Source organism: Suncus etruscus, chromosome 12 (genome assembly GCF_024139225.1).
Source record: "Suncus etruscus isolate mSunEtr1 chromosome 12, mSunEtr1.pri.cur, whole genome shotgun sequence".
In the NCBI taxonomy this organism is placed as follows: Eukaryota; Metazoa; Chordata; class Mammalia; order Eulipotyphla; family Soricidae; genus Suncus; species Suncus etruscus.
Genome location: NC_064859.1, coordinates 4,827,188 through 4,853,424, shown reverse-complemented (window position 1 = coordinate 4,853,424; position 26,237 = coordinate 4,827,188). Strand labels below are relative to the sequence as shown.

General features: G+C 37.2%; 3 protein-coding genes across 3 annotated transcripts; 1 reads left to right on the top strand and 2 right to left on the bottom strand.

Annotated features, from left to right (window-relative positions):
- Positions 1 to 1,948: 1,948 nt before the first annotated feature.
- Positions 1,949 to 9,459, bottom strand: LOC126024579 (trace amine-associated receptor 6-like). The gene is made up of 2 exons (XM_049785014.1): positions 9,418 to 9,459; positions 1,949 to 3,004 (listed from the first exon to the last, which is right to left on the bottom strand). Exons 1-2 carry the CDS (start codon positions 9,457 to 9,459, stop codon positions 1,949 to 1,951), a joined length of 1,098 nt encoding a protein of 365 aa, XP_049640971.1.
- An 809-nt stretch (positions 9,460 to 10,268) lies between these two features.
- On the top strand, positions 10,269 to 11,306 carry LOC126024745 (trace amine-associated receptor 6). The gene has a single exon (XM_049785210.1). The coding sequence runs from the start codon at positions 10,269 to 10,271 to the stop codon at positions 11,304 to 11,306; it is 1,038 nt and encodes a 345-aa protein (XP_049641167.1).
- A 9,629-nt stretch (positions 11,307 to 20,935) lies between these two features.
- Positions 20,936 to 21,949, bottom strand: TAAR5 (trace amine associated receptor 5). Its single transcript, XM_049785012.1, has one exon. The coding sequence runs from the start codon at positions 21,947 to 21,949 to the stop codon at positions 20,936 to 20,938; it is 1,014 nt and encodes a 337-aa protein (XP_049640969.1).
- Positions 21,950 to 26,237: the final 4,288 nt, after the last annotated feature.

The window sequence follows — 26,237 nt, the reverse complement described above, 5'->3', positions numbered from 1 at the left end:
AGTACCAAAGGTGCTGATCCAGCTGATTTTCACTGGTTTTCACATTTACCCTATGAATAGTGCATGGATCAAAAAACACAAATTCCACATTTACTGTAAAGTCAGACTCATCAGAGTACATTTTTTTAGTGTTTTGTAACTGATCTTTTTGTTTTGTTTTGTTTTGTTTTGGGGCCACACCCGGCATTGCTCAGGGGTTACTCCTGGCTGTCTGCTCAGAAATAGCTCCTGGCAGGCACGGGGACCATATGGGACACCTGGATTCTAACCAACCACCTCTGGTCCTGGATCAGCTGCTTGCAAGCCACTGTGCTATCTCTCCGGGCCCTTGTAACTGATCTTTAAGGGTATCATGAATTCCTCTTTCATCGCAGGCAATAAATTTATGTTAATTTCTTTGAGTGTCCCAGTCTGCACAAGGGCAGAATGTACAATACAGAATGTAATGAAATTAATCCAGACTGCACATAAATAGATTTGCATTGTCTTCCTAGGATTATTCTAGTATGAAATGGCATAATGGAAAAAAAAGTTTTCATCTGAAACTCTATAATGTACTTAACAATAAGCCCTCTCGTGGCCACAGAAGAGTTAGGAATCTGGCAATTTCTTCATTGTGTGCTCCTGTCCATGCATGCTTTAGCTATATCCAGATTTTTGGTCAGTAATATCCATGTGCCATGGTCAGTCTTTCTTAGTGTAAATTAGTGTAAATTAAGTCAACTTCCTTGAGAATGAAGAATTATTTATGCAGTTAAATTTTTTCCATTTAATACAATTGGAAGTTTATAGACTGTAAAATTGTAAAATTTTACAGAGAAATTGATAGACTCTGTAAAATTTCCTTTTCATTATCTAGTGCAGTTTGTCTCTTACTATTTTGCAATAGGCTTTTCTATGTAAAAGATATTAAATTTTCTTTCTTCAAAGACTGCCAGTTATCCTTTCAAATGCCACTATTTCTTCTTAACATGGTTGTATTATCTTCAGTACAAGAAAATATTTCAAGACTTTGAAACCTGGGAGAAGGCATCACCCACCTGTCTCCACCACACCACACTACCCTTGGTAAGTTTCTATTTTTGCAAACGGTATACTGAATGAAGGACTTGAAATCAGTACAGCAGAGAGTGTGTTTGACTTGCATACGAATGACTCAGGCTTCATCCCTGGCATCCCATATTGCTCCCCTGAGTAGTCTAGGAGTGATCTCAGAGTGCAAAGCCAGGAGTTAACCCTGGACACTACTAGATGTGCCCCCACAAACACTCCCAAATTTAAAAAAAATTTAGAAAAATGATCCAAAGAACAACATACTACATCCACCTCTTGAAATAAGTGGACTTTTTCCTAATAATTTACTACAAATTGTCACTTTTGTCAGTGACAAAAAAAGAAAAAGAGAAAATTGCCCTCTGTCATGACTGTCATGAATGTAAAATAAAATAAAATTATTTGCTTTTGTGGGATAAGAAATCATATTAAAGGGCAATAATTATTCTACAAATTCTGGTAGCTACCCAAGGTCATTCCAAAATTGGAATAATCTACAAAAATATAAAATATCAATCCTTTCTACACATGAAATGACTGATCTATGTAGCTCAAATATATCTTAGAAGCTACAGAAAAGAAAATGGGGCACCATGAGGCAAGCTACTCAAAATAAAAGCAAATTATAATGAATTTAAGAAAAGAAAAATAAATTTTTAACCAAAGACCCTTTGAAAGTGGCAGAAATTGAGAAAGCAGGAAAATAAGCAGATTTAAGGAAACAAAGCAAAGTCACATTTCAAACATTTTTAAATGACTTTATATGGTCACTTAAAGCATAAAGAATGTCAAGCATAATGTTGTGATACTAAAAGAATTACCATGTCTCCTCCCAATAGAAGTTTTACTTGCTTGCACTTATATTTCATGTAAAAGTCACTGAACCATGCATACTTTAGTTTGAAATAAAAGTGTGTTTTGAAAATAAATTCATGGTTGATGAGCTATCTCTCAAGATTTTTCCCGTTATAGTAAAGGTAATTGCTTTCCTAAACCAAGGGTAAAACAAAGCATAAATTAAAGGATTTAAAGCAGAGTTGTAATAAGCCAACCAGCAAAGTATTTCATAAACATATGAAGGTGTTATATAACCCATGAAACAGTCAATGAATGAATCAATTATATAAGGTAACCAGGAGACCAAAAATGCTATCACTGTGATACTCAGGGTTTTTGCTGCTTTTCTTTCTCTCTTAGTCACTTTGGGTTTGCTAGTCCCTGAGAAAGCTTCTGCTTTGCTGCTAAGGCTTTCTATCACTTTAGCCTGCTTATTAGCCACAAAAAAAATATTACTGTACAATACCAGCATAACAATGGCAGGTATAAAAAATAGTAGTGAATTTATCAAAATGAATAATTGATTTATAACAGGTTGACAACCTCCTACACAGTTGATAGCACTAGATAATTCCTCTAGCCCATCATCATTGGCACCCGTGTAGAACACAGATCCACTGTACACCAAAGCCAGGACCCAGGAAACACAGATACATATCCCTGACACATTCTTAGTGAACTTGGTAGGATACACCAGAGGGTCAGTAACAGCAATATACCTGTCTATGGAGATAAAGCATAAGTGGAATAAGGAAGACAAACAAAATGCAATATCACAGCAAGTGTGGAAAGTACAAAAACTTCTCCCAAAGTACCAGCAGCTCTCCACAGACCTGACCATGCTGAAGGGCATCACAGTCACACCCACCAGAAAGTCTGCACAGGCCAGAGAGGAGATGAGGAAATTGGTTGGAGAATGAAGTTGCTTGAAATGAAGTATTGAAATAGTAACCAGGAGGTTCCCAAACACTGCCAGGGCTGCACCAAAACCAAATACTGCGTAGAGGATCACCCTGGGTCCAGGAGAGTAGGGAGTTTTCACACAGGATCCATTCACATTCTCATAGCAGAGCTGTGGGGCTGCAGGTGAGGATGAGTTGCTGCTCATGATGCTGTGATAAATAGCCTGGAAACACTCAGAGAAGATCTACCCTTTGTCAATCACCTCGAACAAAGCGGATCATATATCCTAAAAGGAGAGCAAAAAGATCCTTTAAAGGTGAATAATGTTGGGGCCGGAGAGTTAGCATGGAGATAAGGCGTCCCATATGGTCCCCCGTGCCTGCCAGGAGCAATTTCTGAGCATGGAGCCAGGAGTAACCCCTGAGCACTGCAGGGTGTGACCCCCTCAAAAAAAGTGAATAATGTTAGTTACCAAATTATCTTCATAGTCTTTTAAACATGAACTTTATTTTGAATCTCTGAACAGATGCTATAATAACATATTAGATTTGATTATAAATAAGTCATACCCGACATCATTTATTAGCATATTTATTCTCATTCTGTGGACTATTATTGAAAATAGTTTCTAAGTCCAGTAAGAATTTAAATATAAGAAATCTCTTGCCCTCTTTGAATTTAAATTCTTACTGGGCTTAGAAAACAAAGAAGTTACTATTTCCACAAAATATTTTTTCATATATCAAATACCCTCTATGACTTGGTCTTCGTATCCTGATTGCACCTCTTTGTGATGTTAGTGAGATCTGCATGATCTGTTACTTATCAACAATCTTTTTATCCATACCCTTCTCAACACTAGCTAAGTAATTAATGACCAAAACCCACAGGACACACAGCAAATTGCATATCCAAAATCATCAAAAGTGTATTCCCTAAAGTTTAAGGTAAGAACAAGGAGAAGAAACTTACATACAATAAATCCCAATTAAAATTTCTTATATCAGCAGCCAGAGAGATGGCATGGAGGTAAGGTGTTTGCCTTGCATGCAGAAGGATGGTGGTTCGAATCCCGGCATCCCATATGGTCCCCCAAGCCTGCCAGGAGCGATTTCTAAGTGTAGAGCCAGGAGTAACCCCTGAGCGCTGCTGGGTGTGACCCACCAAAAATAACCCCCCCAAAAAACTCATCTTATCATAAAGAATTTTATATCAATATAATTTCTGGAAATGGAAAATGAAAACACCCTTCACTCAATATAAAAATACATAAGCAAGGGGCCGGGAAGGTGGCGCTAGAGGTAAGGTGTCTGCCTTGCAAGCACTAGCGTAGGACGGACCACGGTTCGATCCCCCCATGTTCCATATGGTCCCCCTAAGCCAGGGGCGATTTCTGAATGCATAGCCAGGAGTAACCCCTGAGCGTCAAACGGGTGTGGCTCAAAAACCAAAAAAAAAAAAAAAAAAACTTAAGCAAAACGTCTTTTTATTATAAAATCCTTAAGCACCATAATTACAAGTATGATTGTAGTTGGGTTTCAATCATAAACAGAACACCCCCTTCACCAGTGCAATATTCCCACCACCAATGCCCCCGCCATCATCCTTCTCTCCCACCCCGCCTGTATTCGAGATAGGCATTTTTTTTTTCTTTTTGGTTTTTGGGCCACACCCAGCGGTGCTCAGGGGTTACTCCTGGCTGTCTGCTCAGAAATAGCTTCTGGCAGGCAGGGGGGACCATATGGGACACCGGGATTCGAACCAAACACCTTTGGTCCTGGATCGGCTGCTTGCAAAGCAAACGCCGCTGTGCTATTTCTCCGGGCCCGAGATAGGCATTCAATTTCTCTCATTCATTAACTTTGTCATGCTAGTTGTTAGTGTTTTCTGTTGAGGTTTTCTTCTTGGGTCTCTGTGATCCCATTGATTTTTATGTTGTTTCTACTAGGTTTATCACAGAGTTCTATTGTTGTCTGTTCACTTTCTTTGAGGATTATTTTCCAGCCTTTTCTTTTGTATGGAAGTATTATGCAGCTCATCTTCTATATCATTGATTCTGTGATTCTATGGCTGTTTTTCTGTTGACAAGACTATCCAGTGAGGATTTCATGTCACTTACCAAGTTTTTCAGTCCTGCTATTTCAGTTTGAAGTTTTCTCAATTCTACTCGAATATTCTTTGGAGTCTTCTGGGCTGTCTGTTCCATCATTTCTCTATGTTCGTTGAACATTTATAACATTTCTTCTCTAAAGTCCTGATCAGAAATGTTATGTAGGTTGCAGGTGTTGCTTGGGTCTCCAGAACTAGCTTCTTTAGTCACAAGGTGTGGTGGGATTCTGTATCATTTTCCCATAGTCAACTTTGATGCATCGTACTCGTATTAAGTGTTTGGTACAGTTCCTTGGCTGGAAGAAATGTGCAGCCATGGAGATAAGCAGAGTCATTCCATTGTTGTTGACCTCACTCTGCTGAGCTCAAGGTGGGGATTGTTCCTTTTTAAGCTTTACAATACTGTCTTGGGTGCTGCCAAATAGATGAACCTTTTTGCCTCAGTCCTTGGTGGTGTTATTTTGTTTTTTATGCCACACCTAGGAATGTTAAGAGTTTTCTTCCTTCTGTTTCTGCACCCAGGAATTTCTTCTGACTTCAACAGTGTACATTTCCTACCACCAATATTTCCAGTTTCCCTCCCACACTCTACCTCTCAGCCTCTATGGCAGACACTCTCTCTTTCTCTCTCTCTCTCTCTCTCACTCTCTGAGTGCCCATCCATTTTTAGTGATCATATTTATTTATCATTGTCATAAAGATCTTTTCTCTGTCCTAACTGCAGTTGCCCACACCCCCCCATACCATTTGTGTCAAGCTTCCTACCATGGACCAGTTCTCTTTGCCTTAATTTTAATTGTCTTTTGTCTATTATTCTTATACTTTTCTTAATATCTCATATGAGTCTATTCTTCCTATAGATTTCCTTCTCTCTGACTCATTTCACTCAGAATGATACTTTCCATGTATAAATATATACATATATATGCAAAATTCATGACTTCATTTTTCCTTATGGTTGTGTAATACTCATTGTGCAGATGTTCCTTTATCCACTCACCTGTTCTCGGACACTTGGATTGTTTTCAGATTCTAGCAATTGTGAATAGTGCTTCAATGAACATAGGAATGCAGATGCCTTTTATGCTTTATGCTTTGTGTACCCCTAGAGTTTATTCCCAGGAACATTACAGCTGGGTCATTTTGATAAATGTCCATTTAGCTGACATTCTAATAATCAATGAATTAAGTCCCCACATCCTGGCCAGCAAATGGATATTCTTGTTATTTTTGATGTGTGCCAATCCCTGTGATATGAGGTGATGTTTCTCTCTCTCTTGTTTTGATTTATATATCCCTGATGATTAATAATAATATGGAGCACTGTTTCATGTGCCTTTGGCTATTTATATTTTTTCTTTAAGGAAATTTATGTTCATCTTGTCTCCATTTTGTTATGTTTTGGATATTTTTTTTCTTGTAAACTCTACAATATACAAGTCATTGTATATCTGTAATATTAATCCCTTTATAAAATGTGTATTGGATAAATAATAAATAATCTTTCCCACTTGTTGGATTACTGGTCCACCCTAGGATGTGATCTGGTGATGTGATTATTGGATTATTCTTACTTGGTATTTCTCTCCCACCCTAAGGTATAGCCTGGTTCTTGTCAATAAAAGCAGGGGTCTGAGGAAGGCAGGTTGGTCCTGTTTGGTCCTCTTCCTCTAAGCTGCATTCATTCTTAGGAGCAGAAAGCTTGTGTGGTTGAATTAATTGCCTAAGTGCTGGATTTCCTGAACCCATTCTTGTACCTTTTTGCTATGTGGATTATTTCCTGTGTAATGATTGCTTCCAGATCTCATTTAGGAGCCCTGGGTTCCACTAGCACCATTCCGTAGGCAATTTAAGTATTCTGGTCATTATTCCCTTTGAGGTACAGAAACTTCTTAATTTAATTGTAGTCATATTTGTTTATCTATGTTTCACTTGCTAATCAGTATTGTTTGATTAGCTGTTTGAGGGTAGAGGGAGTATATTATTCCATAAGAATTTCAAAAGTTCTGGTCTAACTTTGAAAAATAGAACTTTTACCTTTTTTTTTTTTTCGGTTTTTGGGCCACACCTGGCGGTGCTCAGGGTTTACTCCTGGCTATCTGCTCAGAAATAGCTCCTGGCAGGCACGGGGGACCATATGGGACGCCGGGATTCGAACCAACCACCTTAGGTCCTGGATCAGCTGCTTGCAAGGCAAACACCACTGTGAACTTTTACTTTTATACGTTACATTCATTTCACATTTTCTAAACTTTTACTTTGTGACTACCTACATTACAGTGTTTTTTATGGAATCAATATATATTTCTATAGAAATATATAAGAATACATTTCTGGCAATGACTACACCATAGTTTTCTAAAATTCATACTATTTTGCATTCAAATACAAATATTATTACTTACTACAGGATAAAGGATTTTTAGATGTTTTCTATAAACACATTAATGATTTTGACTTTTATCCAGATATATTTGGAAAAAGTTTTAAAAATAGTAAATTAATACAAATTGTATAGCTTCACGAGATAGATTAATGCTAAAAATAAGGTAACTAATTAGAGAAGCCAATATGTGTAAATTCTTAGAGATTGGGTAGGGCAGATATTAAGATTTATTGAGTTGATATTAAAGGTATCTTGTGAGGCCAGTATGAAATAATAGTAATGCCAATACAAGGTTAAAATTGATCTTATCTTTGGCCAACAGGCCTATGAAAAAATATTCATTGCTATTTATAATTAGGGAAATGAAAATAAAAACAACAAATAAAAACACCTGTGAGAAAGACAAATATCAAAAAGTCTTGAAACAGACAATGTTGTCAGGACTGTGCTGAGCAAGGATCCTCATCCACTGTTGGTGGTTATATTAACTGTTTCAATCTCTAAGGAAAGCAATGGCGTTCTATTCACAAAGATCTTATTTCTTTAGGAACAAAGCTACCATATTACCCAGTGACACCACTTCCTGGTTTCTATCCCCCCAAAACAAAAAATTTATTCAAAAAGACACATGCACACTTATGTTCATTGTCACAATTAGTGTAAGAACAAAGATGTGGAAACAACTCAAACGCCGAACTACAGATGAGTGAATAAAGAAGTTATGATACACACACACACACGCACGCACACACACACACACAGAAGAATATGTTGAATGAATACAGTAAAAAAATAAAGTAGGGGGCTTGAGCAATAGCACAGCAGTAGGGTGTTTGCCTTGCACATGGCTGACCCTGGACGGACCTCAGTTTGATCCTCTGGCATCCTTATGGTCCCCTGAGCCAGGAACAATTTCTGAGCATCTATCCAGTAGTAACCCCTGAGCATCACCATATGCAACCTCCCCCCCAAAAAAAAGTAGAGCCAAAGTGATGGCACAAGTAGGAGATTTACCTTACACACTGTGGACCACAGCTTGATCCCTGGCATCCCATATGGTTCCACAAGTCTGCCAGGAATACTGGTCCATCCTCCCAAAGAAAAGTAATAGATATAGACTCATCTTTCTCATATGTGAACTTAAAAATACACAGCAAAGTAGCAACAAAGATTCAAAAGAAACACAATTAGACTGTGAGGAAAGGAACAGGCAATGAAGTTCTTGAGGGGAAGAATGTGAGTGCTGAGTATGTGTTGTGAGTGATGAGTATGGTGTTGGTTTCGTAAATGGCAGAATTTCAAAAAAAAAAATGAAGAATTGGAACAGTTTTGTAAACTGCAGAATTTCAAAAAAAATGAAAAATTGGAATGGTTGTGACAATGGTTGTGACATCAGTAGAAATGTAAAAAAATTCAGCTATCATGAAAAAATGTTTTGGTTCCTCAGAAACTTAAACCCATGATTACCACAAAATCCACAATTTTACCCTTAGGAAAATACCTAAAAGAACTGGCTACATGGGTCCAAACATTTATGCACTGTGCTCAGAGCACTTGCTTTCACGACACTAAAAAGAACTCGGGGCCTGGAGAGATAGCACAGCAGTGTTTGCCTTGCAAGCAGCTGATCCAGGACCAAAGGTGGTTGGTTCGAATCCCGGTGTCCCATATGGTCCCCCGTGCCTGCCAGGAGCTATTTCTGAGCAGACAGCCAGGAGTAACCCCTGAGCACCGCCGGGTGTGGCCCCCCCCCATAAAAAAAGATCGAAAAAACTCAAAGTCTGTTAATTAATAAATATATGAACCAAATGTGGTATATGTATTCAATATAACAGAAAAGTTAATGAAGGACTGACAAAGTTACTATTTTCTTGTCCTTTCCTGAATATTAACTCAATCTAAGAATTCCATTTTGCTTTTGTTTTCTGTTTCTTTCAGTTTGTTACAATCATCTTTTCTGTTCAATCATTAAAAGGCATTTGTAGACTCTCTGAACACACTTCAATGGTCTTCTGATGTTCTGCCAAACTGAGATCCCATTTTAACTCTTCATTAGAGTCCTCTAGTGTCATTCATATCTATGACTCTAAGTTCCATATTAGAAAACCATAGCAATGCATATTATTAATATCAAATTGCACCCAAGTATATTTCTGTTTGTTGGTAGACATAGTGTAGATACAAAAATTATTCTGAAGAGGAGAGAAAATGCTGTACAGTTTTGCATTTTAGTAACGAATATCTATTATAATTGCTAAGTCAGAAAAGGAGAAGTATCAAGTTGATATAAGAAAAACTAGTTCTTTAGCCCAAGTAACATAATGATTAACGTAATTAGATTCAAAAGGGTTGTTTTGTAGTATAGCTGTCCTAATGAGCACTCTAGAAAATAGTTTTTCAAATTCACACCTTGACCTGTTGGGATTTCATCTGGGGATTTCCCATTGATTTATCTATAAGAGTAAGTGACTTGCTTATTGAGTATATATAGTAGGTCAATTGTTACAGAGAAAAAGTGATGATTAAATACATATTCACAACTGGTGAATGTTGCAAAAAGAAATTATGGAGGTAAAAATAAAAAAATAAAAGCATATACTTCTTAAAGGAGTTATATATAAAGGTAATCATGAATTTGTTGATTGAAAACAACCATTCTTGTCCTATATGACTTTTACTAGATTTTATTTTATTATAACAGAGTTTAGGGAGAGGTACTAAGATAATGATGAAGGAAAGTAGTATGGGAATGAAACATTTTATACATGAAAACTATCATTAATTGTATTATTAATCATAGTGACTAAATTAAAAAATATTTAGCTATTAAGATCTGTGATATAAATGGAAAAAGAATGTACTAGTAATTACATTTGACCATTTTCTCAGGTATTATTATTTTTCAGGTGTAATGAAAATTGGATCTTCTTTTGCTTTAAGATAATTAAGAATAAAATTTTCAAATGCGAATAGAATCATCATGAGCAGCAACAACTCATCCTTCCCTGGAGCCTCACAGCTCTGCTATGAGAATGTGAATGGATCCTGTGTGAAAACTCCCTACTCTCCCGGACCCAGGGTGATCCTCTATGCAGTGTTTGGCTTGGGGGCTGTGCTGGCAGTGTTTGGGAACCTCCTGGTTATGGTTTCAATTTTTCATTTCAAGCAGCTGCACTCTCCAACCAACTTCCTCATCTCCTCTCTGGCCTGTGCAGACTTTCTGGTGGGCGTGACTGTGATGCCCTTCAGCATGGTCAGGTCTGTGGAGAGCTGCTGGTACTTTGGGAGAAGTTTCTGTACTTTCCACACTTGCTGTGATGTGGCATTTTGTTATTCTTCTCTCTTTCACTTGTGCTTCATCTCCATAGACAGGTACATTGCTGTTACTGACCCCCTTGTGTATCCTACCAAGTTCACAGTGAATGTTTCAGGGATATGCATCAGTATCTCCTGGATTTTCCCCCTAGTATACAGTGGAACTGTGTTCTACACAGGTGCCAATGATGATGGGCTGGAGGAATTATCTAGTGCTGTCAACTGTGTAGGAGGTTGTCAGACAATTGTAAATCAAAATTGGGTTTTGGTAGATTTTCTAGCCTTCTTTCTACCTTCACTTATTATGATAATCCTCTATAGTAATATTTTTCTAGTGGCTAGACAACAGGCTAAGAAGATTGAAAATACCAGTAGCAAAACAGAATCATCAGATAGTTATAAATCTAGAGTGGCAAGAAGAGAGAGAAAAGCAGCAAAAACTCTTGGCATCACCGTAATAGCATTTATGATTTCATGGCTTCCATATAGCATTGATTCATTAATTGATGCCTTTGTGGGATTCATAACACCAGCCTATATTTATGAGATTTGTGTCTGGTGTGCTTATTATAACTCAGCCATGAACCCTTTGATTTATGCTCTATTTTACCCATGGTTTAGAAAAGCCATATACATTGTTGTGAGTGGTAAGATTTTCAAGGACAGTTCAGCAACAATGAGCTTATCTTCTGAACAAACATAAGCAATTACTTTGAGGAAGATGAAGATATCTTTAGATTCTGAAAATAAAATTTTAAAAAATATGTAAGATTTTTTAATGAAAACTAATCAAACTTCTTCAAATTTAATGATATAAAATGTTTTTCAATCTCTTTATAATATCTACTTTTTATCACATCTCAAAAATGCATACTTAACTAATAACAAAGTTTAAATTTATAATAGTTCTATCTGCTTCAAACATTGCATACCTTTAAAGATATTTCTTCCCCAATTTCTCTAATTCAATTACCTCTTTTTTTGACTCCGGTATGTCATCTGAAAACATTGTTTTTTCTTAGTGACTTTCATCTTTTCTTACAATATAGTCTGTCAAAAGTTTCACCTGCATATATTTTCCAGATTATTGATTAATATTTCTTTATTAAAAGTCCCAGGAAATGCCTTTGGGAAATAATGTATTGTGCTTAACATCTGAGGAAAGGGAGCTAGAATATCTGTCTATAAACTTTTAGCACAACTATTATGTATAGCTGAAAACCAGGAGAGATCTCAGTATATGAAATGAGGTGAGAGTATTTACAAATGTAAACGACATTTTATGAATTTTGTGATAACCTACCAACTTATTCTTATCCTAAGTAACATTTTTCCCACTTCCCATACAAGAAGTTATTGTTCATCTAGAATTCATTGTAATCTAAGGGTGATTATTTTTTTGACTTTCTTGCTATCTTTTGCTTTTTTTAGATGTAAGCATGCATAAGTATATCACATATTTTATACATACACAAATTCATACAAGTTGTGAAAATATTAGAGCATGAACAGAAGATCATCCGGTATCAAATCTAGACATTGAGACCTCTAAGTAATCTGTTCTACAAATTGAACATCCCTAGCCTCCTCCTCTTTCTCCCTTTTCTTTTCTCGTCTTTTTTCCTCTCTTTCTTTTCTTCTTCCTCTTTCTCCCCCTCTTCTTGTTCTTCATCCTCTTCCTCCTCCTCCTCTTCTTCTTCCTCTTTTTTCTCACAACCTTTTTTGTGTGTGTGTGTTTGTTTCTGGGGCACACCTGGTGACACACTCAGGGGTTACTCCTGGCTAAGCACTCAGAAAACGCTCCTGGCTTGGGGGACCATATGGGACTCCAGGGAATCGAACCATCCTAGATCAGCGTGTGCAAGGCCTGCCACTTGTGCCACTGCTCCAGTCCCTCCTCCTCCTCCTCCTCATCATCATCATAATCATCATCATTATCATCATCATCTTCTTATCTTCTTTCTTTTTCTTCTTCCCATTTTTCTTCTTCCTCTTTTTCTTTCTATTCTTCTTCCCATTTTCTTCTTCTTCCTCCTCTTCCTCTTCCTCTTCTTATTTTCTTCTTCCCCTTCTTCTTCCTCCTCTTCCTCTATTCATTCTTCCTCCAAGTCCCCTTATTATTATTCTCTTCCTGGGTCCCTGGGAGCCAGTGATTCCTATATTGTTTCTGTTGAGTTTATCAAAGACTTCTATTTTCATCTGTTCACAGTCTTTGAGTAGTTTACCCATTGTTTGATCATTTGCTTAAAGGTTCTTTTCCAATCTCTTCCACTGTATGGAGTTGTTCTGCATTTTGTCCTCCAGCTCATTGACCCTGTCCTCAGCTGCTGTTACTTTGTTGGAGAGGATTTCCATTGAGGTTTTCAATTTATCTACCAAGTTTTTCAGAACTGTTATTTCAGTATGAAGTTTTCTGATTTCTATCTTTATATTCTCTTGATTCTTATTTGTGTTCCATTCAATTTGATCTATGCTTTCTTTGAGCTCCATGAACATCCTCCATATTTTTTCTCTAAACACCTTATCTGAGAGGATACCTAGCTGGTTGGTATTTTTCGAGTAATCAGAGCTGCCATCTTCATTCAATATACTTTGGATTGTCCTTCATTGTTTTCCTATTGACACACTTGTAGTGTGATTTTCACTATGTGTGGGTTTGGGCCCTGAAAAGATTATGTTGGCTGGCTTCTTCTTGGCTGCCTCACATAGAAAAACAGGCAGAGAACAAGGCTGCAGTCTTTTATAATGGCTCTCTTGTGCCCAAACACATGGCAGGAGTCAGCACCCACCTTTATTTGGTGGGGACAGCTTACCAGGTTTGGACCTTGAAGAGATTATGTTGGCTGGTACCATCTTGGCTGCCTCATGCAGAAAAGCAGGCTCCTATCTTTATTTTTTCTCAGAAAATATTTATAGCTAACATATCATATTATTCTGTTAATAGACATTGAATACTACACGTTTCAGGAAGCTAAATATAATACATACTCTCAGCTTTTCTTTTTCAAAAACAAAACTTATTTCTGGTATAAAATTTGCAAGTTTTGGGCCTGGAGAGATAGCACAGCGACGTTTGCGTTGCAAGCAGCCTATCCAGGAGCAAAGGTGATTGGTTCAAATCCCGATGTCCCACATGGTCCCCCGTGCCTGCCAGGAGTTATTTCTGAGCAGACAGCCAGGAGTAACTCCTGAGCACCACCGGGTGTGACCCCCCCCCCAAATTGCAAGTTTTAGAGTATAGATGAAATATACTTCAATAAAAATAATGCAGAAATTTGCTTATATTTTATAAATTTTACAACTAGAACTCATGATGGCATTGTACTAAAATTGGTGCTAGATGGTGTAAAATTAAATAATAAAAACTAAGCTTTATCTTTAATAAGACATGCAAATAATCAATGTTCTTAATTGTGGATATTTGTAAACATATAAATACTAGCTTGGCCAGAAGATTAAGGCTGACAGAAGTGGTATGTGATTTTGACAAAATGACATGATTTTCTCATGATGTGATAAAAATGGCATGTAACTTCTATAATATTTCCAAAAATCCATTTAAAACCTTATACTTATAGACAAATACTCTTTTGGTAGTGGAGGTGACATGAGAGTGAATGAGACCCAGTTACTTCAAAAGGTTTTTGAAATAATACATACTCCATAATATGTGTTGACATGCAAAGTAAATCTTGGTCTTTTTTTGATATTGATGTCTTTCTGGAAATCACAAAAGAAGTCAGAATTAGGGACAAAGGCTTAATTATGCGAAACTCTTTCATCCAAGTTCACGGTGTTTCATCTATGTTTTACTGCTAACACATCAGCTACTCCTATTAAAAGCCTCAAAAACTTAAGGGCTACATTTTATCTACATGCTTCTCTCTTTCCAAAGAAATTTATAGACATAGCTCTTTGTTGTATTTTAGGCATCAGCTTTAAAATTGTTTTATTTGAAAAAAGGTCCTGTTGCCAGGATTGTGGCTCATGTGGTGGATCACATACTTGACATGTACAAGACCCTGTGTTTGATACCCAGAACTGCCTATCCCCCAGGCTTCATACCACATAACCCTAGCACTGATAGCAATAGTATCAGACCTTTAAATATTGTGAAGAGTGATCTTACACATGAAACACAACACAGAGTAAACCAGTTTTGTTGTTAATTTCATAATTTTATTTTGTTTTCTTTTACGTAAACCAGGAGATAAATTAATGAAAATCACTCTGCCAAAATTAGCAGAATGCATGCAAATGAAATGTAAAGAATTAAGTATCTGTTTGCTTTGTGTAAATACTTCTGTACAAGTACCATCAAGTGGTTTAGCAATTTGGGATTCAGCAAGCCATGCCATCCTTAGGACTCAGTCAATAAATACTATGGAATTTTATTTCAGAATATCTTAACATAACAACGCTATCTTTGCTTGTTAAGTATTTTTAGAGAAACTTCAAAAATTATTGTGCAATCATGGGGTTGGAGAGATAGCATGGAGGTAAGGCGTTTGCATTTCATGCAGAAGGTCATCAGTTCGAATCTGGTGTCCCATATGGTCCCCCGTGCCTGCCAGGAGCAATTTCTGAGCATGGAGCCAGGAGTTTCCCCTGAGCGCTGACCCAAAAACCACAAAAAAAGGCAAAACAAAATTATTGTGCAATCTTACAGAAAGATTATGGAAGCCTGGCCATGACAAGCAGCCTGTGCCAGACCACTATGATGCTTTAGGGATAATTGGCATTGGGATTCAGGTATTTCCAAATTATATCCAAAAGTATATGGGTTCTAGTTTGCAGTGCTTGTTTGAACCAGTTTTGTTTGTCAATGCAATAGATTATTATTACTAAACTTTATCGTTGCTGGGGGGGTTAAACTGTTATGATTGTTATATCCCCCTATGAATGTACTGAGAATTTTTACCTAAGAAACTGGGCTGATATACTCAACCATAAAAAATTTTCCCTGCTCCAAATTCTGTTTTTTTTTTTTTAGTGTTGTTTACTAGATGTTTGTGGTTCTAAACTAAACCTATATTGTCTCAACCATGAATTGATCACTTTCAACCAGAAATCAAAGATTTATTTATGAGTGTAAGTTTTGAATTTTATTGTAGTTCAGAAAACATATTTACAATGGTATTGACATTTATGTTATTAATGAACAAACTCATTGCACATTGCTACCAATATGTCCAAGATCCCTCACCACAGTCTTTGACTCAACTCAATAGTACATAAAAAAACAAGAAACCATAAAACCTAAAGTAAAAACAAAAAGGTGAATTCTATGTTCTATGGTAGCCTAACAATGACTTCCAAAAATGTCCGTGTTCTAGCTTTCAAATACTCCACCTGAAAAATGGAACTTTCGGTTCTGAGTCTGAGAGGGGGAGATAATACAGGACTATCATCCACTTGGGTTCCATATGATAACTAAGGTTCTAATAATGGTGACAAAAAGGTAGACATTTAGGCAGATGAGGTTTATTTATTCTTGATGGATTCCCTCCAGAAGAAATCAATTTATGGAATAAATATATTCAGAAAAAATAAGACATGACCAGGCTAATGAAAAATCCTCTGTTCAAACCCCTTGATTTGGCTTTTGATTTAGATACTTATATATCCCTACATAGTGTTGAATAACAGCCCTGGATGGGGCTGGATGATGGTGGATGGATGAAGGGGCCTTTCTCTGCCAGCCCAGGCCGCTGGTCTGCTAGACCCTCAGCGGGTCTGAGGGTTCAGGGTGGTGGCGAGGAAGACTCACATCAGTCAGGTTTCAGGAAACATCAGCTTTATTCAAGGCCCTAGCCTAAACATTTAAGCAACCTATTCCACTGCCCTGTCATCTTAACATGTTTCGTCTACCTCCACCCTGCCAACTCTCCTGCTTCTCTCTCCATCTCTCATACCTTTTCCTGCCCTTGAGGCTATCTTGATATTTCCCAAGACCCCTCCAAGAAATGGGCAGGTCTTACTAGCAGGCAAGGTTACAAAGGAAGAATGAGGGATAGAGTAACACATAGTTACATATGTGTTCATATATATATTGTAATTATACATACTGCATGTTGAGATGAACTATAACCTGACTTTACTAATTGTGGTAAAAGAATGTCATTGAATTTAGAAGTGTTTAGAGAAAAATTGAGATTAAGTTTATCTAAGTGGAGCTGGAATGATAGCTCAGCAGTAGGGCATTTGTCTTGTACACAGCCAAGCCAGGAGGTTTGATCCCTGGCATATCATAAGGACTCCTGAGCCTGCCAGGGACGATTTCGAGAGCACAGCCAGGAGTAACCCCTGAGCTTTGCTGGGCGTGGCACAAAATTTTATTTGTCCTCATCCTCACTTTAAATTACAATAGTTAATACTTCCTAGAGAAGCATATATGATTATATTACAAACTTTATAGATGATAATTTTGATCATTGTAGTTCAATATTGTTTTAATCCTTTATAAAGCTATGCTTTAAATTATTCCCTATGTAAAGTTTTATTGAAATAACTTCCTTTGTTATTACGAGATCTCTGAAAGTTTTCATGGCATAAAATATTAAAAATATGGGTCAAAGAAATGGTACAAAGGGGTTACAGTATTTTCTTTACAAGTGGCAGATCCCAGTTCAATCCACAATACTTCATCAGGTTCCTTGTACACCAGTGGGTGTGAGTCCTGAACATATAGAGTCATAAGAAATCTCTAAAAGCTTATGAGTGTGATCTTCCCCCAATATTTTTTAATAATAGTAAGAATGCCTACCTTAGAAGAGCGCAGGAGTTAAAGCATTTGCCTTGTGCCTTGTGCCTGACCAAATCTAATGCAAGCCTTGGCACAACATAGAGTCCTGCAAGCTACGCCAGGAATTATTCCTGAGTAAGGAGAAAGCCCTGAGCATAGCTGTGTGTGACCCAAAAAGTAAAGGAAAGAGAAAGAAAGAAAATGAAAGAACAAAAGAGGGGCCCGGAGAGATAGCACAGCGGTGTTTGCCTTGCAAGCAGCCGATCCAGGACCTAAGGTGGTTGGTTCGAATCCCGGTCCCCCGTGGTTGCCAGGAGCTATTTCTGAGCAGACAGCCAGGAGTAAACCCTGAGCACTGCCGGGTGTAGCCCAAAAACCAAAAGAAAAAAGAATGAATGAATGAATGAATGAATGAATGAAAAGAAAGAAGAGAGAGGAAAAAGAAAAAAAGAAAGGAAGGAAGGAAGGAAGGAAGAAGAAAGAAAGAAAGAAAGAAAGGAAAGAAAGAAAGAAAGAAAGAAAGAAAGAAGGAAAGAAGAAAAGAAGGAAAGAAAGAAAGAAAATGAAAGAACAAAGAGAAGAAAGAAAGAAGAAAGAAAGAAAGAAAGAAAAAGAAAGAAAGAACAAAAGAAATTTGAAAGCAAGAAAGAAATAAATGAAAGATAAAAAAAACCATTTACTTCAAATTTAGTTAGTTCTCACTGAACCAGAGAAAACTACGAAAAGACATTCTTTTCCAAGCTTACAGGGAATATTTAAACAGCTCTTTTCTTTTGTCTGAAGGCCTTTCCCAAATTTCTGAATGCAACATTTATGCTTCTCTTATTTTCTCATTTCAAAGATAATGTCGGGTTTCAAACCCTGAAGTTCCAATCCTGGCCTGTCACCTGCTAAGGTAGCTTTCTGTTCTGCAGAGTCCATCACAGCTATGATTCTAGTTCTCATTTTGCTCCAATTCATTGTTCATATTATTATTGTTGTACCATGGCACTTATTTTCCTGTGTTTCTAGGGTTTACAGGAAATTTGTGTCCCTGACATACATTTTACATTTTAATCCTATGAACTTCCTGTTCTATTATCAGTTCTATTTCTTTCATGATATATATTTGTATATGTGTCTGTGTGGTTGGCAGTTTTGGGCAGGGATTGTTGAGCCACACCTGATGGTGCTCATGGCTATTTTCATCTCTGTGTTTGAGTATAGATTCAGGGAACCATGCAATGTCAGACACCAAACATGAGTGCAAAGCACACTCAGCCCACTGAGCTCTCTTTTTGCCTAGTGTCTAATTTCCTGAAAATTTCCTGAAAGCACAAAGATAAAGTAGATTCATTAGAGATTTCAAAAAGGAGAAGAAAAATCACTGAATTTTACTTATTTTGTTTGCAAACCAAAGACTAATTATAAGTGAGATGCAGGACATTATAGGTCCTTAAAAATATTAGTTCTTTTATATCAATTATTTTTCTCTTGAAAGTAAACCTGGATACAAAAACCTTTTACAGAAACAGCATTTTCTGTTTCTGAAAAAAGTAAGAAATACACAGTTTCACGTTGTGAAGTTTCTGAGTCTTATTCTCAGCACAGAAAGTATTAGAATTAGATATGGTTGAGAATTTACTTCTAGGAAGGTAAGGGGAAAATGTTGAACATAGCTTGCAAATTGAACTTGCTATACTTAAGTCTTTATTGATATAAAGGAAGGAAATATTATTAAAATACATTTAAAACTTCATTTAGCAATTAACTTGTAATAATACTTACGAGTTTGTAAGTTGTTTTTTAATTGAAGTATAATGTACAAAATATGTTAATTCCATTTTTACAACAGTAATTTAAAATTTTTACACATTGCAAAGAGTTAAATGGGAAATAAAAGATAGTACTTCCAGGGCTGGAGTGATAGTGCAGTGAAGTGGTAGGGCATTTGCCTTGCACACGGCTGACCCAGGATGAACCTGAATTCGATCCCCAGCGTCCCCTATGGTCCCCGAAACCAGGAGCTATTTCTGAGCCCATAGCCAGGAGTAACCCAGGAGTAACTGCTGACCATCACTAGGTGTGGCCCAAAAACCAAAAAAACAAACAAAAAAAGGATGGTACTTCCAAAGAAAAGTTAAACTTTTTTTTTTTTTTTTACAAATATTTTAACTAGGAAAATAATTTGGAAAATAAAAGGTATCTCTCTAGCAAAAAAAAAAAAAAGAAAAAAAAGAAAAAGAAAGAAAGAAAAACACTAGTTCACTAACAGTAAATCACTTATTCACCAACAATTGTTAACTAAATAAAATAAATAAAAATTCATGAATTGTGTTGACAAAGTAAACATTCCTTGCTTTTCAGATTTATAAATCTATGCTATCAAATTAATATGTAAGTGCAGTTCCCAAATAAATAAAAATTTTTTTTTGATTTTTGGGCCATATCCATTTGACGCTCAGCGGTTACTTCTGGCTATGAGCTTAGAAATCGCTCCTAGCTTCGGGGGACCATATGGGACGCAGGGGAATCGAACCACTGTCTGTCCTACGCTAGCACTTGCAAGGCAGATACCTTACCTCTAGCGCCATCTTCCCGGCCCCAGCCCATTCGGAATGACTTCAACAATAAATATGAAATTAAAGTGACAAGAGTTCTGTAGAATAGATGTATAAAAGAAGAAAAACAGAAATTGGGTGCAATGTTTTTTCAAAAGAAGGACAAATCAAAGTGGCAAAATGTGAATCATTTCAACTTTACAAATATTTTGAACTTTTTAAGTTTCTATTACTCAAAAAATAAGATTTTTTAATAACTTCATACATATACTCAGTCATCACTGAAATAGATAAACCATACTTACAAATCTGCTTCGTGATGGGGCTCCAAGAAGATAGGGATTTTTAAAAGCACATTGAAAAAAAATAAAAGAAGTTGTAAACTCTGGGCCCGGAGAGTTAGCACAGAGGTGTTTGCCTTGCAAGCAGCCGATCCAGGACCTAAGGTGGTTGGTTCGAATCCAGGTGTCCCATATGGTCCCCCCTTGCCTGCCAGGAGCTATTTCTGAGCAGACAGCCAGGAGTAACCCCTGAGCACCGCTGGGTGTGGCCCAAAATCCAAAAAAAAAAAAAAAAGTTGTAAACTCCTAAGTTTATATTAAATAAGATTAGAATTCGAAGTATGCAAAAATAGATTTTAAATATCTGAAAAATTAGAGAGCAAACATACAAGTCCCTGATTGTCTACTTGAGATCACTCACTCTGTGACCAATGAAGGAAGGTTGTAAGAATTGCTGAAATCTGACCAGGCACTATAAGGTGACAGACATAAGCCAAGAACTCAGAAACCTTGACCTTGGTGCTATTTTCCTCTATCTGCATAACTGTTTTCTCAAGGAGATAATGAATAAGGAGCCAAATATTTGCACAAATCTTTGTCTTTTTTTTTTCTCTAAACATAGAAACAAAGAATAAAGAGAATTCTGTGTCTATTTCTAAACTAAGTTGTTTTTTCCTTCACGTACATTTTGCAGGTCCTCCGATAGCCCAAACAACACATATCCTTCCTGTAAAGCGATCCCTTTCCTGCACTCAGCAGGCAAGAGTCATTCTTGGTACAAATCAATAGTAGGTGTCCTTGGTGAGAAGATTTCTCGGCTCAAAATGAGTTTCAGGGCCTTTCTGAACCATCGGTAGGAGAAAACATAAATGATGGGGTTGCAGGCTGAGTTGAAGTAAGCAAACCAGATAAAAATGTCAAATACCAATGGGGGTGTGATGAAGTTTAGGAGGCTGTCAACCAGCGTATCGATGGTGAAAGGCAGCCAGCACAAGAGATAGATGCCTACAGCGATGCCCAGGGTCTTCGCAGCTTTTCTTTCACGCTTGGACGCCCCAGCCTGACTTTTGCTCAAGGTGCTTATCTGCTGAGCCTGTTTTGTAGCAACTATGAATATCTTCACATATAAGCTGATCATGATCAGACAGGGGAAAAAGAACACAGGGAAGTTTAACCAGCCCCAAAATTTATTGAAAAGCAGCTGGCAGCTGCCCACACAAGGCATCTCCTCCAGCCACTGGCTGAGAGCTTGGTCTACCACATCTGTGTAGAGGAAGAAGGCAGTGTAAGTTGCTGGAATGCCCCAGCCTGCTAGGATGTACCTAAAGGCAACCCTGACTGTGAACTTGGTGGGATAGATCAGCGGCTCACAGATAGCACAGTGGCGGTCAATGGAAATAAAACAGAGGTGGAAAATAGAGGTGAGGCAGAAGAGGGTGTCCAGGTAAGTGTGCAGGCGACAGAGAAAGTCTCCGAAGAACCAGCAGCTTTCTACTGAGCGAACTGTGCTGAGGGGCAGCACAAGCAGACCCAGAAACATGTCAGCGAGGGCCAGGGAAAGCAACAAAAAGTTGGTGGGTGTGTGAAGTGCTTTGAAGTAGGACACAGCAAATACCACAAACAAATTTCCCAGAACTGTTATTAGCATACCAAACACACAAATCAGATAGATGGTCAACTGGATACCCAGAGGATGGATGGTCCTGGGACAAGACCCATTCACCTGGTAGCACAGTGCCACAGCGTGTTCTTCAACATCTGGTGTGCCGGCAATGTTCATTGGTGCTCTTCACTCTCCCCTCTTCTCTAGGAAATGCCCACCTATTTACACACACACACACACACACACACACACACACACACACACACAAACAAAAAATCCTGCAACTGATTAATAATTAGAAAATGATATCTGGAAGCAAAATTTAATGAAGATATGTCTCATTTTAATGTTATCAAAAGTCAAATAAAATGTAAACTTTTGATTCTGAAATGAGTTTATAATAAATTTTTATTAACTATTACTTGGGGATGAAGTACCTTCTGAACTCCTTTCTTCAAAAATTAAGTCAATAAACAAAAAACATTGGAAAATAAAGGAGATTTTAATCATATCAACTCTTCCTAAAGAAAGAATATGAACATAAAATATTTAAAATATCAATAAGATGTGCCTATGCAAAAGAGGATCAATGCCACAAGGTATTATTGGTACACCTGTCACTTGGTTCTAACATGAATTCTATAGAGAGACTTTCCTACCAGAATTCCTTATTGAATAGATACCAAAGGGGGGAAAAACAAACAAACAGCAAAAACAGTGGGCAAAATTGTCACTATATAAGAGGATATTCAAAAAGAGTTATAAATGTTAAGAGAATACATATGTCCCTTTTGTCTTTAGAAATAGTCAGGGGAGGGGAGGGTGCTAAGTCAGGGTGTTGGTTTGTGATTTGGCCACCTGGAGGATGCAAAGGACTCCCAGCAGTCCCATATCAGGAATTGTCTTTGAGTGAGTCGAGGTTTCTCAGAAACTGACTATGGTAGCAAGTACAGTTTACACTGTGAAGGAAGTTGGAGGACAGGAGGCCACTGGGAGTATATTAATAGGAACAGAGTATTGATTTTTTTCTCAGGGTGAGATTCTAGTTTTTCACTTTGGGAGCTGGCTGGAAGCTGGCTTGAGTGTGGATAATGATCTTTTGCATAGGCACATTAAAATGGGAAAATATTACATTATGCAAACAAGTTCTTACCTAATAGAGATGGGAACACAAATTTTGTAATGCAGTTAGACCTTATACCCTGAACACTGGCATAATAACTTGGTTCAGGCCTCAGAAGAATGAGCATTGCCTATACACCCCTGAACCATGGATACCATTTATGGAAACAACCACAATTTTCTATAACATTACCAGAAAGTAAACCTCTACCAGGGAAGATCCTACCACTGCTCTGGCATTGACTTACTACAAAGAGTGCTCTCTTAACACCTAGACGACTTATCAATAGTAACAACCTGCTTTCAGGGCAGGTGTCTCCTCATCTAATGGTGAAGTGAAACTAGAAGACGCTCCACATCAACCTGACTCAATGAAGGAATGCACAGAAACCAGAATCTTTAACTACAGGAACCTGGTACCAACAACAGCTAATATGCAAAAAGGTTTCACAGGGACCACGGAGAATGACTCAGGGGGTGGGCAGCCTGGTATGCCTGGAGCCCAGAGTTGGTCTTATGCCAGAAAATTTCAGGGGTGAGGCCTCCTTGTAATTAGGCCAAGGCTTTTTTCCATTTTCCCCATATTTTGCTGGGCCTATGCAAACAATGGCGATTGCCACTCTCATGCCATTGTTACTACTGTATTTTTTTTTAACACATCCTTTAAGAAAGAAAGAAACAAAAGCAACTTACTAAACTAGAAAAAAAATAACTGTAGTAAAATGCCTGTCTTGAATTCAGGCAGGGGATGGGAAGGAGGGAGGTGGGCATCAGTGGTGGGAATGTTGCACTGGTGAAGGGGGTGCTCTGTTTATGACTGAAACCCAACTATAATCATGTTTGTAATCATGGTGCTTAAATAAAGAATTTATATTAAAATATCAATAAATGGTAAAAAGAATAAAAAGATGAATATACTATAAATATTGTGGTGATCAACTTGATGTTTAATTAAAATATTTAATTGTAGGCTTCATACCTGAAACTGTATAATGACAAGTGACAGTTATATATTAATTACAGATTATTGCACTGAAATTGCTAAAATATGACATAAGCTCAGACATTAAAAAACACATAGGCTAAGAAATTGTAGCCATCATTTATTTAATATATTGTTATGTTTTTCACTTTATCTCTTCTAGTCACATTGCATAACAAAATAGATAACAATATGCTATATTAAAGAATATTAAAATTAAAGAATTTCTCAAAGTTAGTTTTGTATGCTTTAGGTTTTCTAAAATATAAGTTTGCACATGTTCAGGAACTATTTGATATGAAAAAATTCTTTATCTGAAAACTATTGAAATTCAAAACAAATTGAATCGTGTTTATGTACTACTTACAGAGGTAGAAATCTAAATCACTTCATAGGAAGAAGTTGTTTTCTATCAGCAAAGAAGAGAAACGTGCAAGCTGTAGGTGATTTTATACTCCAAATGAAAACTATTTCTTCATGTCATATGCTATCTAAATGGGCAGTGGAGGAGTATCAAGGGACCTAGTTTGCACTATCAGTAAGTCTCAGTAGTTTAAGAGTCCTTTCCTATATGTGATTATGTAGTCTGGCAATTAATTGCATCCAAAATGCAGAGATTTTAGATTTGTATATTGTTTTGCTTAATTTTGTCCTTTCATGGACCACCTCTGCATTTGGATTCTTTGTTCATCTTTCCTCAATATGAAAAATAATTGATCATAAGTGACATATTGTGACATTCCCCCCATACTGGTGAATTCATGATAATAAAGCTCTTCACCTACCAAAAAAAAATCTCAGATTTATGAAATGATGGGGCCAGAAAATTGTTCTATGAACATTTGCACTTAAGAAATTTCCCAAATGAATACTGATAAAGGTTGGTGTTGAAGAATTCATTGTATGACTAAAACTCAAGTATCAATAACTTTTTGACTCTGTATCTCACTGTGATTAAAGAGAGAAGAAAGAGAGAGTAAGAAAGAAAGAAGAAAGGAAAGATAGAGAAATAAAGAGAGAAAGAAGAAAGAAAGAATGAATGAATGAATGAATGAAAGGAAAGAAAGAAGAGAAAGAAAGAGAAAAAAAGAAAGAAAGAAAGAAAGAAGAAAGAAAGAAAGAAAGAAAGAAAGAAAGAAAGAAAAAGTGATAATGCAGTAGCAAAAACAAAAAAAGAAAAAAAAGAAAAAAGCAGGATGGAAGGAAGGGAGGGGGAGGGAGGGAGAAATTAAGGAAGGGAGGGAGAAGAAAGGAAGTAATTATTTTATCTTTATTTAAACACCTTGATTGCAAACATGATTGTGATTGGGTTTCAGTCATGTAAAGAACACACACCTTCACCAGTGCAAAATTCCAATCACCAATGTCCAAAATCTCCCTCCTTCCCACCCCACTCCACTGTACTCTAGACAGGCTTTCTACTTCCCATATGTATTCACATTGTTATGATAGTTCTCAGTTAATTATTTCTCTAACTGCACTAATCACTTTGTGGTGAGCTTCATGTAGTGATCTGGAACTCCCAGCCCTCCTGTCTTTTGTCTCTGAAAATTATTGCAAGAATGTCTTTTATTTTTCTTAAAACCCATAGATGAGTGAGACTACTGTGTGTCAATCTCTCTCCCTCTGACTTATTTCACTCAGCATAATAGATGCCTTGTACATCCATGCATAGGATAATTTCATGACTTCTCTCCTGATGGCTACATACTATTCCATTGTGTATATGTACCACAGTTTCTTTAGCCATTCATCTGTTGAAGGGCATCTTGGTTGTTTTCAGAGTCTGGCTATTGTAAATAGTGCTGCATCTTGGTTGTTTTCAGAGTCTGGCTATTGTAAATAGTGCTGCAATGAATGTAGGTGTGAGGCTAAATGGAGCAGGGAAAGCCTCTTCAACAAGTGGTATTGGCACAACTGGTTAGTCATTTGCAAAAAAGCGAACTTAGGCCCCCAGCTAACATTGTGTTCGTAGGTAAAATCTAAATGGATTAAAGTCTTGGATGTCAGACCTGATACGATAAGGTATATAAAACAACATGTAGGTAAAACACTCCATGACATTGAGACTAAAGGCATATTCAAGGAGGAAACTGCACTCTCCAAACAAGTGGAAGCAGAGATAAACAGATTGGAATATATCAAGCTCAGAAGCTTCTGCACCTCAAAGGAATTGGTGCCCAGGATACAATAGCCACCCACTGAGTGAGAGAAACTATTCCCCCAATACCCATCAGATAAGGGGCTAATATCCAAAATATAAAAGGCACTGACAGAACTTTACAAGAAAAAAATCTAATCCCATCAATAAATGGAGAGAAGAAATGGACAGATACTTTGACAAAAAAGAAATACAAATGG